Source organism: Bombina bombina, chromosome 3 (assembly GCF_027579735.1).
Source record: "Bombina bombina isolate aBomBom1 chromosome 3, aBomBom1.pri, whole genome shotgun sequence".
NCBI lineage: Eukaryota > Metazoa > Chordata > Amphibia > Anura > Bombinatoridae > Bombina > Bombina bombina.
In genome coordinates, this window is record NC_069501.1 from 417,171,404 (window position 1) to 417,185,332 (window position 13,929).

At 35.5% G+C, this 13,929-nt stretch overlaps 1 protein-coding gene across 1 annotated transcript in view; it reads left to right on the plus strand.

The window, feature by feature from the left end:
- Nucleotides 1-10,029, plus strand: part of NUAK2 (NUAK family kinase 2) — a 24,506-nt gene extending 14,477 nt beyond the window's left edge. Inside the window, exons 3-7 of the mRNA XM_053706617.1 lie at nt 4,201-4,352; nt 4,669-4,734; nt 5,983-6,102; nt 6,422-6,554; nt 7,455-10,029. Of these exons, the coding sequence (XP_053562592.1) occupies nt 4,201-4,352; nt 4,669-4,734; nt 5,983-6,102; nt 6,422-6,554; nt 7,455-8,431 (1,448 nt within the window). The 3' untranslated portion in view covers nt 8,432-10,029. The remainder of the gene's footprint in view (nt 1-4,200; nt 4,353-4,668; nt 4,735-5,982; nt 6,103-6,421; nt 6,555-7,454) is intronic.
- Nucleotides 10,030-13,929: the final 3,900 nt, after the last annotated feature.

Genomic DNA, 13,929 nt, shown 5'->3' on the forward strand with positions numbered 1-13,929 from the left:
TTAAAAAAATACAAATATTATTTATGATTTTACGTGTCGGATCTTTTGTCCTAAATCTATCTGTTTAAAGGGTGATATTATTATTATTATTATTATTATTATTATTATTATTATTATTATTATTATTATATATATTTTTTAATCATGGGATAGCAAGACATCTTCATACAACCCAAATTCTTTGAGCATTTAAAACTGTAATTTTGCTAGGAAAATCTACATTATTGTACAGTCCAGAAACACACCCTTTTGGGGGGGGGGGGGGATTGTCTTGTTTAGCTTATCTTTGCAGTAGCCAGTTCGGGACAGACGTAAATTAGTGCCAGCACTGATTAAGCAATCACTGTGTAGCACATTGCAGGTTTAAGCTTAGAAACCTTGCACTAAATGTACTCCTGCCTGTCAAAGATAATGATAAAATCAGTGTTGTCCCACCCAGGGCCAGCATTCAAAGTATCTTTGTTCAGATGGCTTATTCCTCATATCTTCTCATATGGATCTAATACATATCCAGTGTTCTCCCCAGGAACTATTTAATGGGCACACCAAGTGGCTGGAATTTAAGTTAATATTAAAGGGATATGAAACCAATGATTTAAGGATGATCACAAAAATAAAGGAAAAAGCAGGAGCTAGCCATTTTTTGGTTCAACACTTGGGTAGTGCTTGCTGATTGGTGGCTAAATTGAGCCACCAATCAGCAAGAGCTACCCAGGTGCTGAACCAGAAATGGGCCGGCTCCTAAGCTTACATTCCTGCTTTTTCAAATAGATACCAAGAGAACGAAGAAAATTGGATAATAGGAGTAAATTAGAAAGTTGCTTAAAATTGCATACTCTATATGAATCATGAAAGAAAACAAAATTGGGTTTCATATCCCTTTAAGCTAATAATATTTATATTTTTTTTAATGTTTGTTGCACAAATTTTCATTAAATTAGGCAATTTACATGCGCTTTTGATAGCGTAAGTAACATTTGTAAATAACAACAGAACGTTTTTATAATATTAAACAATATTACACTGCCTCCACCCGGCTACTTCATAATGCCACCGACTGGCAAACGTTTTCTGTGCTGAACACTGCGGATATTATTCTGATTCACTGTATATGTAGATATGTGGCACTTACCTTGCTAAATTATTCACAATAAAGAGTTCAGTTAGGAAACTATGAAGCATCCTCCCTTTTCAGCAAGATAGATCCCTCAGATAAGTCGCAGGCCCACACATGCAGGCTTTCTCTGTAAAGAGAGCAACTAACCTGTGTAGGCTTGTGCACTTAGCAAGAGCCTGCCCAGATCTCTTAGAGTTTAACTGCAGGCTGCAAGTTTTAGTGACATTGATAGGGGCAAGCCCCAGTTACAAAATTAGACAAACAAGACAGCTAGACAGTGTAATTGCCAGGTAATTTAATAGTCATTGTCATTTTTCTTTTTATGTGGGTGGAGGGTTCTGCCGACAACTAAAGTGCTAGTTTTTTGTTTTGTTTTTACTGTAAATTTGATTTTTTTTTTTTCTTTCTATGGTGCCCCTTTAAATTCATGTTGTAGGGAATGTGAAACTTAAATTTAGATTGCTAGGTATGTAAAGTTTATGAACAGCCACAAGGTATGCATTTTTCTTCCCCATAGGTTTCACTTGATCAGCATGTATTTGTTTCGCTTCTGGAAAATGAGTTGTTGAGTTCACGTTTATCATCAAATTTGCTTTGTTCCCTTAGTATTCTTAGTTGAAAGCTAAACCTAGGTAGGATCATATGCTAATTTCTTAGCCCTTGAAGGTCGCCTCTTACCTCAATGCATTTGACAGTTTTTCACACCTATAGGACGTTAGTTCATGTGTACCATATAGATAACATTTTGCTCATGCCCATGGAGTTACTTAGGACAGGGGACTAATTGGCTAAAATGCAAATCTGTCAAAAGAACTGAAATTAGGGGGCAGTCTGCAGTGACTTAGATACAAAGTAATCACAAAGGTAAAATGTATGTTAATATAACCGTGTTGGTTATGCAAAACTGGGGAATGGGTAATAAAGGTATTATCTATCTTTTTACACAATAACTTTTCTGGGGTAGACTGTCCCTTTAAGGGAAATAAAGTTTTATTAATGTCAACTTGAAACTTCAGAGTGGGTGAAAAGTATTATTTGTTGTATAGGAGAGCTGTACCAGGCAATGTTAGAATTATAGGAAGGTGAAACTGAAGGTGCAGTTTCTGCCGTGTGCTCTAGAGCGAAAGTGCAAACTGTAATAAAGACAGAGCATATGTTTATCAGTGTAACTGGGGTAATAAAGATAAAAAAACCTATAAGCACAGCTGGTAGATCGCACGCACAATCCAGCAATTGTGAGATGTACGCCTCAATCTGACGTGTTCCTTTTTTACATAGAATGTTCAGGTGATATTTTCATGTCAGCTTTTTACAGTTATGCTGCATCACTTTTAAATGATTTAGCATATGAGTATTATGTCCCTTTTAACTAACCAGAGGATCAGGAGTTGAACTGCTCCTATCTCTGTACTATCAGAATGTCTATAAAGCTCCTGCCCCTGTTCTAAAAGAAGTTGTATACCACGTCCCTTCCGGTGACGTGAATCAGCTGCTGGAGGTTTGTGGGGCTCACTGAGCATGCGCTAGAGGCCCAACCTCCTCATATCGGCTGATTTAAACTACGCAACGGGTCGAGGAAATATATGGCACCACATTCCTGAGCGCACGTAGTATTGGGACCTGTACAGTGTGATGTGGTGAACAGCTGCACATATAAACACGTGGTCACGTAAATATGTAATCACTTAGGGCATCTTTTTGAGGCTATGCAGCCAAAATGGGGGAAAATCTAAACACATATATACAGTATAAGCACCATCAGCACCCCTTGTAACCCCTATAAGCACCCAATGTGTAAGTTATGTAAGCCCCGTCAGCACCTCCTTGTAACCCCCATAAGCACTCCCCGGACACGGCAAGTCGGCAGCACACGATGGATCACTGAGGAGTAGGGCCGTCATCTGCGCATTGCAGATGACGGTCCATAGAATTCCTCGACCCATTGTTCTCAAATAAGTCGCCTTAAACAGCTGTTTGTAAGAGGTTGGGCCTCTTGCACATGCGCAGTGAGCACCACACCCCTCCAACAGCTGATTAAATGTCACCAGAAGTGACGTGGTATACACATTTCTATGGTATACAACTTCTTTTAGAACACCCCCTCATTAACTAAATCCCACTGTAGGTCCATCACATTTTCTATTCCTTTGACTTTCTTGCACTTTAGTTTATCAGCCAGTTATTACTGTGTACTCGCTGTATTCATATTAGGTCAAGTAGAATTTCCTCCTTTTTTTTTTCTTTTCTTTCTTTTTTCTTTCTCTTGCAGTACAGCAATAATGGGAATTACAGGAGGAATATACAAATAAAACAAACCTGCATGAAGTCATTTGGCAACCCCCCCCCCCTCCCTCTAGTGCAAATAAAGTAACTTTTGATTTAAAGGGACAGTAAACACCAAAAATGTTTTTGTTTAAGAAGATAGATAATCCCTTTATTACCCATTCCCCAGTTCTGCATAACCAACACTGGTATATTAATATACTTTTTACCTATGTGATTACCTTGTATCTAAACCTCTGCAGACTTCCCCCTTATTTCAGTTCTTTTGACAGACTTGCATTTCAGGCAATTGGTTCTGACTTTTAAATAACATTGTGCTCAAGCCTAAGGAGTTATCTACATGGCACACATGAACTAACACCCTCTAGCTGTGAAGACCTGTGAAATGCAGTCAGATAAGAGGCGACCTTCAAGGGCTTAGAAATTAGCATATGAGCCTACCTAGGTTTAGCTTTTAACTAAGAATACCAAGAGAACAAAGCAAATTTGATGATAAAAGTAAATTGGAAAGTTGTTTAAAATTACAGTATTACGTTACTTTTTAAAATATTTGTTATTATTATTTTTAAAATATTTGTAAAGCATATTTTCTAACTATTGCAGCAACCATAGCTTTCTCATTCAGTTGACATGTTTAATCTTTTGCAAGACGAGGAAAAAATCCTTGTAATGACTGCATTTTATTTCAATTTCAGAGATACTACCCTTTATTTCTTTATAAATAAATACGTTTCCTATCCCCTGTGTTATTGGTTACCCTCTCAAGAACTGACAATAAATGGCCTCTCTTTCTCCTGCAGTGTTTGAGAACAGCAGTAAGATTGTTATTGTGATGGAATATGCCAGCCATGGTGACCTGTATGACTATATTAGTGAGCGGCAACGGCTTACGGAGCAGGAGGCCAGGAGATTCTTCCGACAGATAGTGTCTGCTGTGCAGTACTGCCATGCAGTGAGTATCCGCATATTGTGCACTTATATTGCCTCTTTATATCCCTTTTTATACTATGTGTCTATACATAATCTCTGGGATCATGGGCATCCACAGATATATTCCTAGGAGGGGCAAAATAATAAAATATCCTGAGCATAATAGTATTTATAGCAACATTGCGCAACAGGATGCAAACAGCTGCAAAGAATTTTTAAAAATTATGCCTTTCCTACATCGAAAAGAGCACATGGGTGTCTTCTCCAGATGCCCATAAAACTGATTAACCATAACGTGTATCTGAATGTAATTTTTTTTTATTTTTTTTTTCCCCCAGAATGGAATTGTACACAGAGACCTAAAACTGGAAAATATTCTTTTAGATGAAAACAAGAATGTGAAGGTAAGCGCATTTATTAAGTCTTCCTAGTATGCTTTCACATAATACCCCTAATAAAGATGCCTTTAATTCCTGTTAAGATATCGAAAGATCAAAATTGAAATATGCATGATTGCAGTTAAATTTTGAAAAGAAGCGTTTTTGCAAATATGTTGTAGGAATTTGAACAGATTTTCATTTCAAGCAATAGTGCAATCATAAAGTGTTATCATAATAAATGATCGTATTACTGCTTTTTATGTCTCTAACTATAAACCTTGCAATATTTGTGTTTATGTAATATTACATATAATATAAATATTTTCTAATCCTAAGCAATATAATATAATTTATGACAATGTTTTTGATAAAACTGTCTGCAATTTCTCCAGAAGCACAGAGCTCTGAGCTTATCACTGAGTTGAGTCAAGTTCAAATCACACGCAAGGTCACCTGTAACGCATAGTGCGAAGTCCCTGAATACACACACTGCTTAGCTTCTGTACACATGCATTAGAATACACTTCATCTTTGTGTGTCTGTATCATTTTAACTGCTATACCTAGAACATGGAGGCAGCCATTGCATTTTATTTCAATATTATCCCATTGGTTGATAATTAAATCAGTCTTCAGACTGGTGATCAAACATTTTATATTATTTTTAAATCTTATTTAAGTGGCATTTTATGTAATAATAAAGTGCTCTAACATTTTACTTTTGCACTAATTCTCCTTTGTAAATAAGTTTTATATATTTCATTTGTGTGTGTGTGTGTGTGTGTGTATATATATATATATATATATATATATATATATATATATATATATATATATATATATATATATATATATATATATATATATATATATATATGTATATGTGTATATATATATATATATATATATATATATATATATATATATAATGTGTGTGTACATAGAACACTTCAGTAGTTGTTTGACTTTATGCTACATCATTCTGAGTTACTTAGCCGTTACTGGACTTTACTCTCTGTAGGAGATATTTCAGTTTTCTATGTTGGCCAAATTCCAAAAGACTGAGTAAACAGTCGTGGGTGGGGAGAGAAAAGGTTTTACACGAATTTATATTCAAAAACCGGATTATGCTCTCTCTTCTCTACCCACTACCATATAAAATGGAATTTGCTTTTCCCATAATTTTTCCAAAACTCCGTAATGACTTGCACACTATTTGTAGTATGCACGCACAGATTTTACAGTTGAATACATTTTTTATTTTTTATTTTAGATTGCAGATTTTGGTCTCTCAAACATTTATCACTCAGACAGTTTCCTGCAGACATATTGTGGAAGCCCTCTGTATGCTTCACCAGAAATAGTTACCGGCAAGCCATACGTAGGACCTGAGGTGAGGATATGTGTATTTAGAGGGGAAAAATGCATGTGCTTTTCGTGGAAACATTTAAACAGATTTTCTTTTCCTCATACCTCTCAGCACTGACTAATACACACAAAGACACCTGCGTCTCAGCTCTTTCTAATACATATGCCTCTCACTTCCTCCTTATGCAAATGTTGTACTTCCTGCTAGTACACAGGCTTAAAGACACATACCTATCATCTACTACTAATATCTGGACACATTCTTCACACCTCTTCCACCTAATATGTATTAATAATTATGATGTAAATATATATCTGTATAACATTAATGTGTTGTGCTGCAGGTGGACAGCTGGTCTCTGGGGGTGCTTTTGTACATCTTGGTTCATGGCTGCATGCCCTTTGATGGACAGGACTATAAGAAACTAGTGACTCAGATCAGCTGTGGTGCATACAAAGAACCCAGCCAGCCGTCTGGTGAGTTTCTTGCTAGTGAAGCGGAATGAAAAATATAAAAAGTTACAGGACAAATTAGGTTATCTTGGCTTACCCAAGCACCACTCATCAACAAAGACATCTTTACTAGAAGGCCGAACAGAAACCCAGAGCCTAAATCTTACAATTTTAGGATACGTATAAGGCTCCTCACCTGCCACACTATATATCTCTATTTCACTTTTTTTAATTATTTTATTTTTTTGTGTTCTTCATCCTTAATTGTCTCCTTGTTCCCCCTCAAACACATTGGCTATCACATAAGCACATTATGTATTTGGCAAACATGTTACACTTACATTGGAGCTTATGCTTTAGTGCATTTTAATATAAAGGTACGGTATGTCATTTATATAAGTATATCTTATATTTTTTTGCATCTCCTATATTGAGTCTTAGGAAAGTGAGCCAACATGTAAACATTATGGCAAATATAACTTAAAGGGGCAGTCTAGTCAAACATAAACTTTCATGATTTAGATAGGACATGTAATTTTAAACAACTTTCCAATTTACTTCTATTATCTAATTTGCTCAATTCTTTAGATATCCTTTGTTGAAGAAATAGCAATGCACATGTGTGAGCCAATCACACAAGGCCTCTATGTGCAGCAAACAATCAGCAGCTACTGAGCTTATCTAGATATGCTTTTCAGCAAGTGATATCAAGAGAATGAAGCAAATGAGATAATAGAAGTAAATTAGAAAGTTGTTTAAAATGAAAAAATAAATCACAAAAGAAAAAAAATTGGGTTTCATGTCCCTTTAACCCTCCTTTTTTAAGTTTTTTTTTTTTTTTTTTTTTTTTTTTATTTTTTTTTTATTTACTACCTTTCACATTTTTGCTGCTTTGCTTAACTTTTTTTTATTTTTACTTTCTAGATGCTTGTGGTCTGATCCGTTGGCTTTTGATGGTGAATCCAGAGCGTAGAGCCACCCTGAACGATGTTGCCTCACACTGGTGGGTGAACTGGGGCTACTCACAGCCATTGTGTGAACCTGAAGCTTGCAAGGATACAGAGTCTCCCTTTTCTATTGTGGGTGGATGGTTTCGTCGCTCTTCACGTCCTCTTTGGGACAACGGTTCAAAGATGCGCTGCTTTCTGCGCCAACATCTCCCTGGAGCAACTGTCACTCGTCAGCGATCCCTTAAACGCTCCAAAAGGGAGAATAACATTACTCAGGGGGCAGGTAGTCAAGTGCCACAAGAAAAAACAAACATTGTGACAGCAGCTCCCAAAAAAGGCATCCTAAAGAAGACCCAACAAAGGGAATCTGGTTACTACTCATCTCCAGAGCACAATGGGGGTGTAAGCCAAGGGGAGCTGGAAGATCCACCTCCATCTCTGCTACCTGATGCCCCTAGAGAGCCTCAACCATACTTTTCTGGTACTGATAAACAAAAGGAACCTGCACCAAATGGTGTCAGGAAGGGCATTCTTAAACGCAATGGCAAATTTTCTTCTGCGGGGGCAGCCCCTGATATATCTTTTGGAGCTCTGGACAGTGCATTCAGGGATGACAAGTCACCTATCTGTCTGTTGATACGGGAGCGGGCACCATCTTCTGTCAGCCAAGAGAGTATCCTTTCCACAGAGTCATTTGAGTTGCTGGATTTACCTGGTGGGTACAGGGAGAGGACAAGGGGTAGGAACCATCCACTTCGTGGCAGCATTTCTGCAGAAGACCTTTTACAACTGGATAGTACAGAGGGGGAGGAGGACGACAAACCTTCCCTTTTGAACATGGGTTGCTACAGGGCAAGGGTGACTGAGAGTTGTCTGACTCTGGGGGTAGCTGAGGATGAGGTGATGCAGGTTTACAGGCGTGCAATGCGCATTGGAAGAGAACTAAGCTGATCTACACTTCTCAGCTTTCTCACTGCCAGAATAGACATTTCTGACCAAGGCCAACAGACTGTTAAAGACTAAACTTGTAGTCTCCTGCATGGTCAGTGAGACTGTGTTAAGAGTGAAGTGGAATTCACTGGGCTTAACTTTAATATGGTTTTACAGGGCCTTCAGAGTTGATTTAATGTAGGTATAAAAAGAGATGAAAGATGAAGGCTTGAGTGAACGGAAAAAAAACTGGAAGTCTCCTAAATATTACTGTAATTGGTAAGATCTCTGAGGGTCATAATTGCCAGCTCCTAGTTTGATTTTCCAGATGCCTTATTACCTGATAAGATCTAAAACTTGGATTTAAAGAAAGGACACTAAAGATGTAGAGTATTGGTTACTTATCCCAGGGTGTGTGGCAGGCCCCCACCTTGTTATTAGATCCGTAATACTGTTTGGTCTTTGTAAACGAGATTTAATACCATGTTACTGAATGTATTGCAAAGCAATTTGATAGCAAGAGGAGAAGTGGTACACACAATAAGGATTTATGATTTTACAACCAGTTCAAAACTACATGTAAATAGGTATCTCATAAAACAGTGTATTTATAGAGCCATAATAAGATACAGAGATATTTGGACTGGCGTGGTCATGATTCCTTGTCATCAATTGTAATGCTTCACCAGAAACAAAGATCTATCTTCATACATATTTTTATCCTGATGATATGGTGTAATGTCTCATTTGATACAGCATTTGAGGGTGATGAGGCTACTTACTCCTAGAAGTGTGTAGCGAGTAATTTATCATCATCTTATACTAAAACATACATTCATAGAAATGGACCCTCTTTAACAGATTGGGTTTAAACCTATAAAATATGTATTCAATGAGGTTACAATTTACAAAAAAAACATCAATTACAATTGATTACTTCTTTAAACAAAAATGAGAGAAATTAAAAACATGTAAAGAAATTTGAATAGAAGAACAAAAAAATTAAGACTGAAAATGTGTACTTATTGGAGAATTCTCACTTTATTTCCATGTTTTATTTGCACAGTGTTTGGGAACAGCTAAGAGTGTGTGTATCAATATACAAATGTTTTGTATGCAAATCTGTTACTTAAAGGGACACTGAACCCAATTTTTTTTCTTTTGTGATTCAGATCACATGTAATTTTAAGCAACTTTCTAATTTACTCCTATTATCAATTTTTCTTCTTTCTCTTGCTATCTTTATTTGAAAAAGAAGGCATCTAAGCTTTTTTGGGGGGGTTTAGACTCTGGACAGCACTTTTTTTTTATTGATGGAGGAATTTATCCACCAATCGGCAAGAACAACCCAGGTTGTTCACCAAAAATGGTCCGGCATCTAAACTTACATTCTTGCATTTCAAATAAAGAAACCAAGAGAATGAAGACAATTTGATAATAGGAGTAAATTAGAAAGTTGCTTAAAATATCATGCTCTATCTGAATCGCCAACGAAAACATTTGGGTTCAGTGTCCCTTTTAAACAGATATTTCCATATATCACAGATGACTCCAACTCATATAACTGGGGCCGAAACATTGAAAATAAATGTTCTTGACAAGTTATATGAGCGGAGTCATTTGTGAGATTATATATATATATATATATATATATATATATATATATATATATATATATATATATATATATATATATATATATATATATATATATATATATATATATATATATATATATATATATATATATATATATATATATATATATATATATATATAATATCTGAAGAAGCCAGAATTTGTTTTAAAAGTTCTATAAAAACACTTTTTACTTTCTGCACAAGTGCATGTTTGCAAAAGTACAAACAGAACATAGTTACCTGAATGTGAGTTTAAAATGACCCTTTCCAGAATGAAAAAAACAAACATAATTTAAAACAGTTTTAAATCAAATTTTGTATGCAAATTGCATCCATGGTATTCTTACTTCATTCTTTGAAAATGACTTATTAAAACAAATCCTACATGTTCCAATGGGAGGTACAAGCCATAACTAATATTTTTTTTTTTTTTCATGTTAAGTAAAAGGGAAAAACCTATATTCAGGTAAAAATGTATTTGAAAGAGGGACTCACATTGATTTTATAAAATTAAATTTGCACATGTTATGGTTCAACAAAAAAACTACTGATTCGGCAAGTGCTTGAAAAACACACCAGACGTGTATGTTGCCATTAGATTTCTGTATTTAAAATGAAAATATTTATTGCATCTGACAGAAAATGCAAAATACTGAGTGACTGAAATGTCTACACACTGTATAAAAACTACTTATGGATTGTTGTGTTTTTTGTTTTGTTTTTTATTCAACAGGGTTATGTGTGTATATATTGTGGTTTTTACAGATATATGTGACATTATTTATTGAAAGAAAAACATTTTGGTACAATTGAAAATGGTTAAATGCAGGGTTTTGTTTTAGTTGGATTTTTTTGCAGTTGGGTATTGAGTGATATCTCGCTGCTTCTGGCTTCTCTAATAATTTGGTCCACACATTTTCAACAAATTAAACCAAATTTTAGAACTAATATGTGTGTTTGTGTCTTCATTCTTCTTTCATCTGTTTGGCTAAATTTCTGATTCTGGATTTCTTTTCTGGTTCGTAAATTAATTGTGTTAATAAAAAAGCAATAAGTTGTGGGTTATACTTTTTAATAGAAATTCTTGCATTATGTTTTTATAAGTTTAAAATTTATTTTTAATTCTTGCAGTATGTTTTTATAAGTTTTTAAAATTTATTTTTACATTATTTCTGCAGGGTCCATTACTTCCTGTCACAGTCCCAAAAGGGGGTTGTGGTCTCTCTTCTGGAAGGTAGAGGAGGTGCACTAGCTCTTGTCAGTTGGTAAAAACTACTTATGTACAAATATCATGTGTTCTGAAAGACAATTCAAAAATGATGTACTACTACAAAATTATTGCCAATTTTGTGCAATTTTCAGATTTTTGCTAATATTTATTATTTATGGTAATAGTCATTTCCTTAAACTGCCTAAAGATGTGGCAAAAAAAAAAAATACTAAATGTGCACTAGTAACTCCCTTTATCTCACTGGCTAGGCTACACTGAGAATTTCTAAGTGATCATTTTGCAATAAAATAAGTAAATGTGTTTGCTGTTTTTTTTTTTTTTGTTTTTTTTGTCTTTTTCTTTTTATGTTTACTTTGATTTTTTTTTTTTTTTATTAGGAGCACTGTTCCATATCCCTTTTTAAAAATAGTCCTATCTTTTGTTTGTGGCTACTCCCTCCCTTTTTTTTTTTTTTTTTTTTTTTTTTTTTTTTATATCCGTCATCTAAAAAAGTACACTTCTCATAAGAGAAAACCGTATAATCCTTTTGACTTAGATCATGGTTCCTTCCTGTACTACAATGTGTTTGTTATATATTCCTCAAGTTTCAACCTGCCTGTGTATTGTGTTAATACGTACTATGAGAACATGCTCTACAATAAAAAGCCTATTGTTATGAACTTGCAAAAAAATAAATAAAAGAAGAAAAATTGCTGGAACACCATCCAAAAACAGAACTGAGAAATCACTGTATAATATACAAATTTAAAGTGATGGTAAATTTTCCCAAACTGCTAAACATATTTGGAAAAGTCTTCTCCTAACTAGCATATTGATATGCTTATTTATTACCCAAGTCATCTGTACACTAAATTACATCTCTTTTTTTTATTCATGCTACATTCTGCGATCAACTTGAAATGCACAACTCCTTACGCTATTTGCGCAACAGAAGCAGTGATGTAGTTGCGCAAATAGCGTAAGGAGTTGTGCATGCGCATTTCAAGTTGATCGGAGAGTTCCAAGCACATGCTGTGATCAATTGACATGGGACGCATGGTGACGCTCTGATTGGCTAGAAGAGCTGCCACTCAAATAACCCACATGAAAAATCTGAGAGAGCGGCTGCATTCAATGACGTAATGTAGCATGAATAAAAAGAGATGTATTTAGTGTACAGATGACTTGGGTAATAAATAAGTATATCGATATGCTAGTTATGAGAAGACCTTTACAAATATGTTTTTAGCAGTTAGGGAAAATTTACCATCACTTTAAAATAAAGACAAATTTCATGACAGAGACTCAGGCTGCTAACTAGTTACAATAACTCAGTTCTAGATTTGCTAATTGATTAGTGTCTGAGGGCTCAGTTATCTAAAGGTTTCTGAGCTGGCAAAATTATTTACAAATGTTCGCCAGTACTTCTATTTATTTGGTGGAATGATCGCCAGCCACTTCCATCTTTAAACAGGTACCTCGCTGAGGGGAGTATACTGCATTTACAAATGGGAAGGGGGTGCATATGTTACAAAAGTGCACAATGTCATTTTAATAATTGATCCATTCATAAAAAAATACACAGAAAATATCGGTATTGTTAAAGTGCATCAAAAATTGTAACACAATTGTTCATCAAAAATCATTTTTTGTCAAAAACTTAAAATTTGTATGTAAATTGTATCAAATATGCACAGAGTGAATCATAATTTAAAGGGACACTGAACCCAAAAATTTTCTTTCGTGATTCAGATAGAGCATGCAATTTTCTAATTTACTCCTATTATCAATTTTTCTTTGTTCTCTTGCTATCTTAATTTGAAAAAGAAGGCAGTGATTTTCAACCTTTTTTTTGCCGTGGCACACTTTTTTTACATTTAAAAAATCCTGCGGCACACCACCATCCCAAAATTTGACAAAATCACACATAGTAGCCTAAAACACTATATATATATATATATATATATATATATATATATATATATATATATATATATATACACCTACACACACAGTACTGTGCTGTCATGCCATGCCTTCTACAAACTATACATGACATGACATTCATTCACAAACATAATGATTGTCTGTGAATGAATGTCAATATGTCATGGTTGTAAATGATGCCCGATGAGCCTTTCACATCCCAATATTTAAAAATTTGAAAGAGGAACACCCCCACACTGGAAAAAGTCCACCCCCTGCACACCGGGAAAAGTGTTATCTGTGGAGCACAAGATTATATGTGGAGCACTTCCCTCTTCCTCTCCAGTCCTCCAGTCATGTTCCTTGTGCTGAGAAGGAACGTGAGTGACGTGACCTGGCTGAAACTGTTCTGGAGGAGGAGTAAAGCTGCGCCAGCATGCATGGGGGATTGAAGTGTCGCGTGGTGCTGAGTGTAGAGCCGGCACTAGGCACGTGTTGTGGTGGGTGGGGGTTCCTTCCAAGTGTGAACACGGGTCGGGGAGGCGAGCTGTCGCTGCGCAGTTACCCTCAGTCATCATCTCGCTCAAAATAAAAAAAAAAACGGCCCAGAATAAAAAACAAGCACAATTTAAAAAATGTCACACTGTTGTCAGTCTGCCGTGGCACACCTGAGGATATCTCACGGCACACTGGTTGAAAAACACTGATCTAAGCTATATTATTTTTGTTCAGTATGCTGGGCA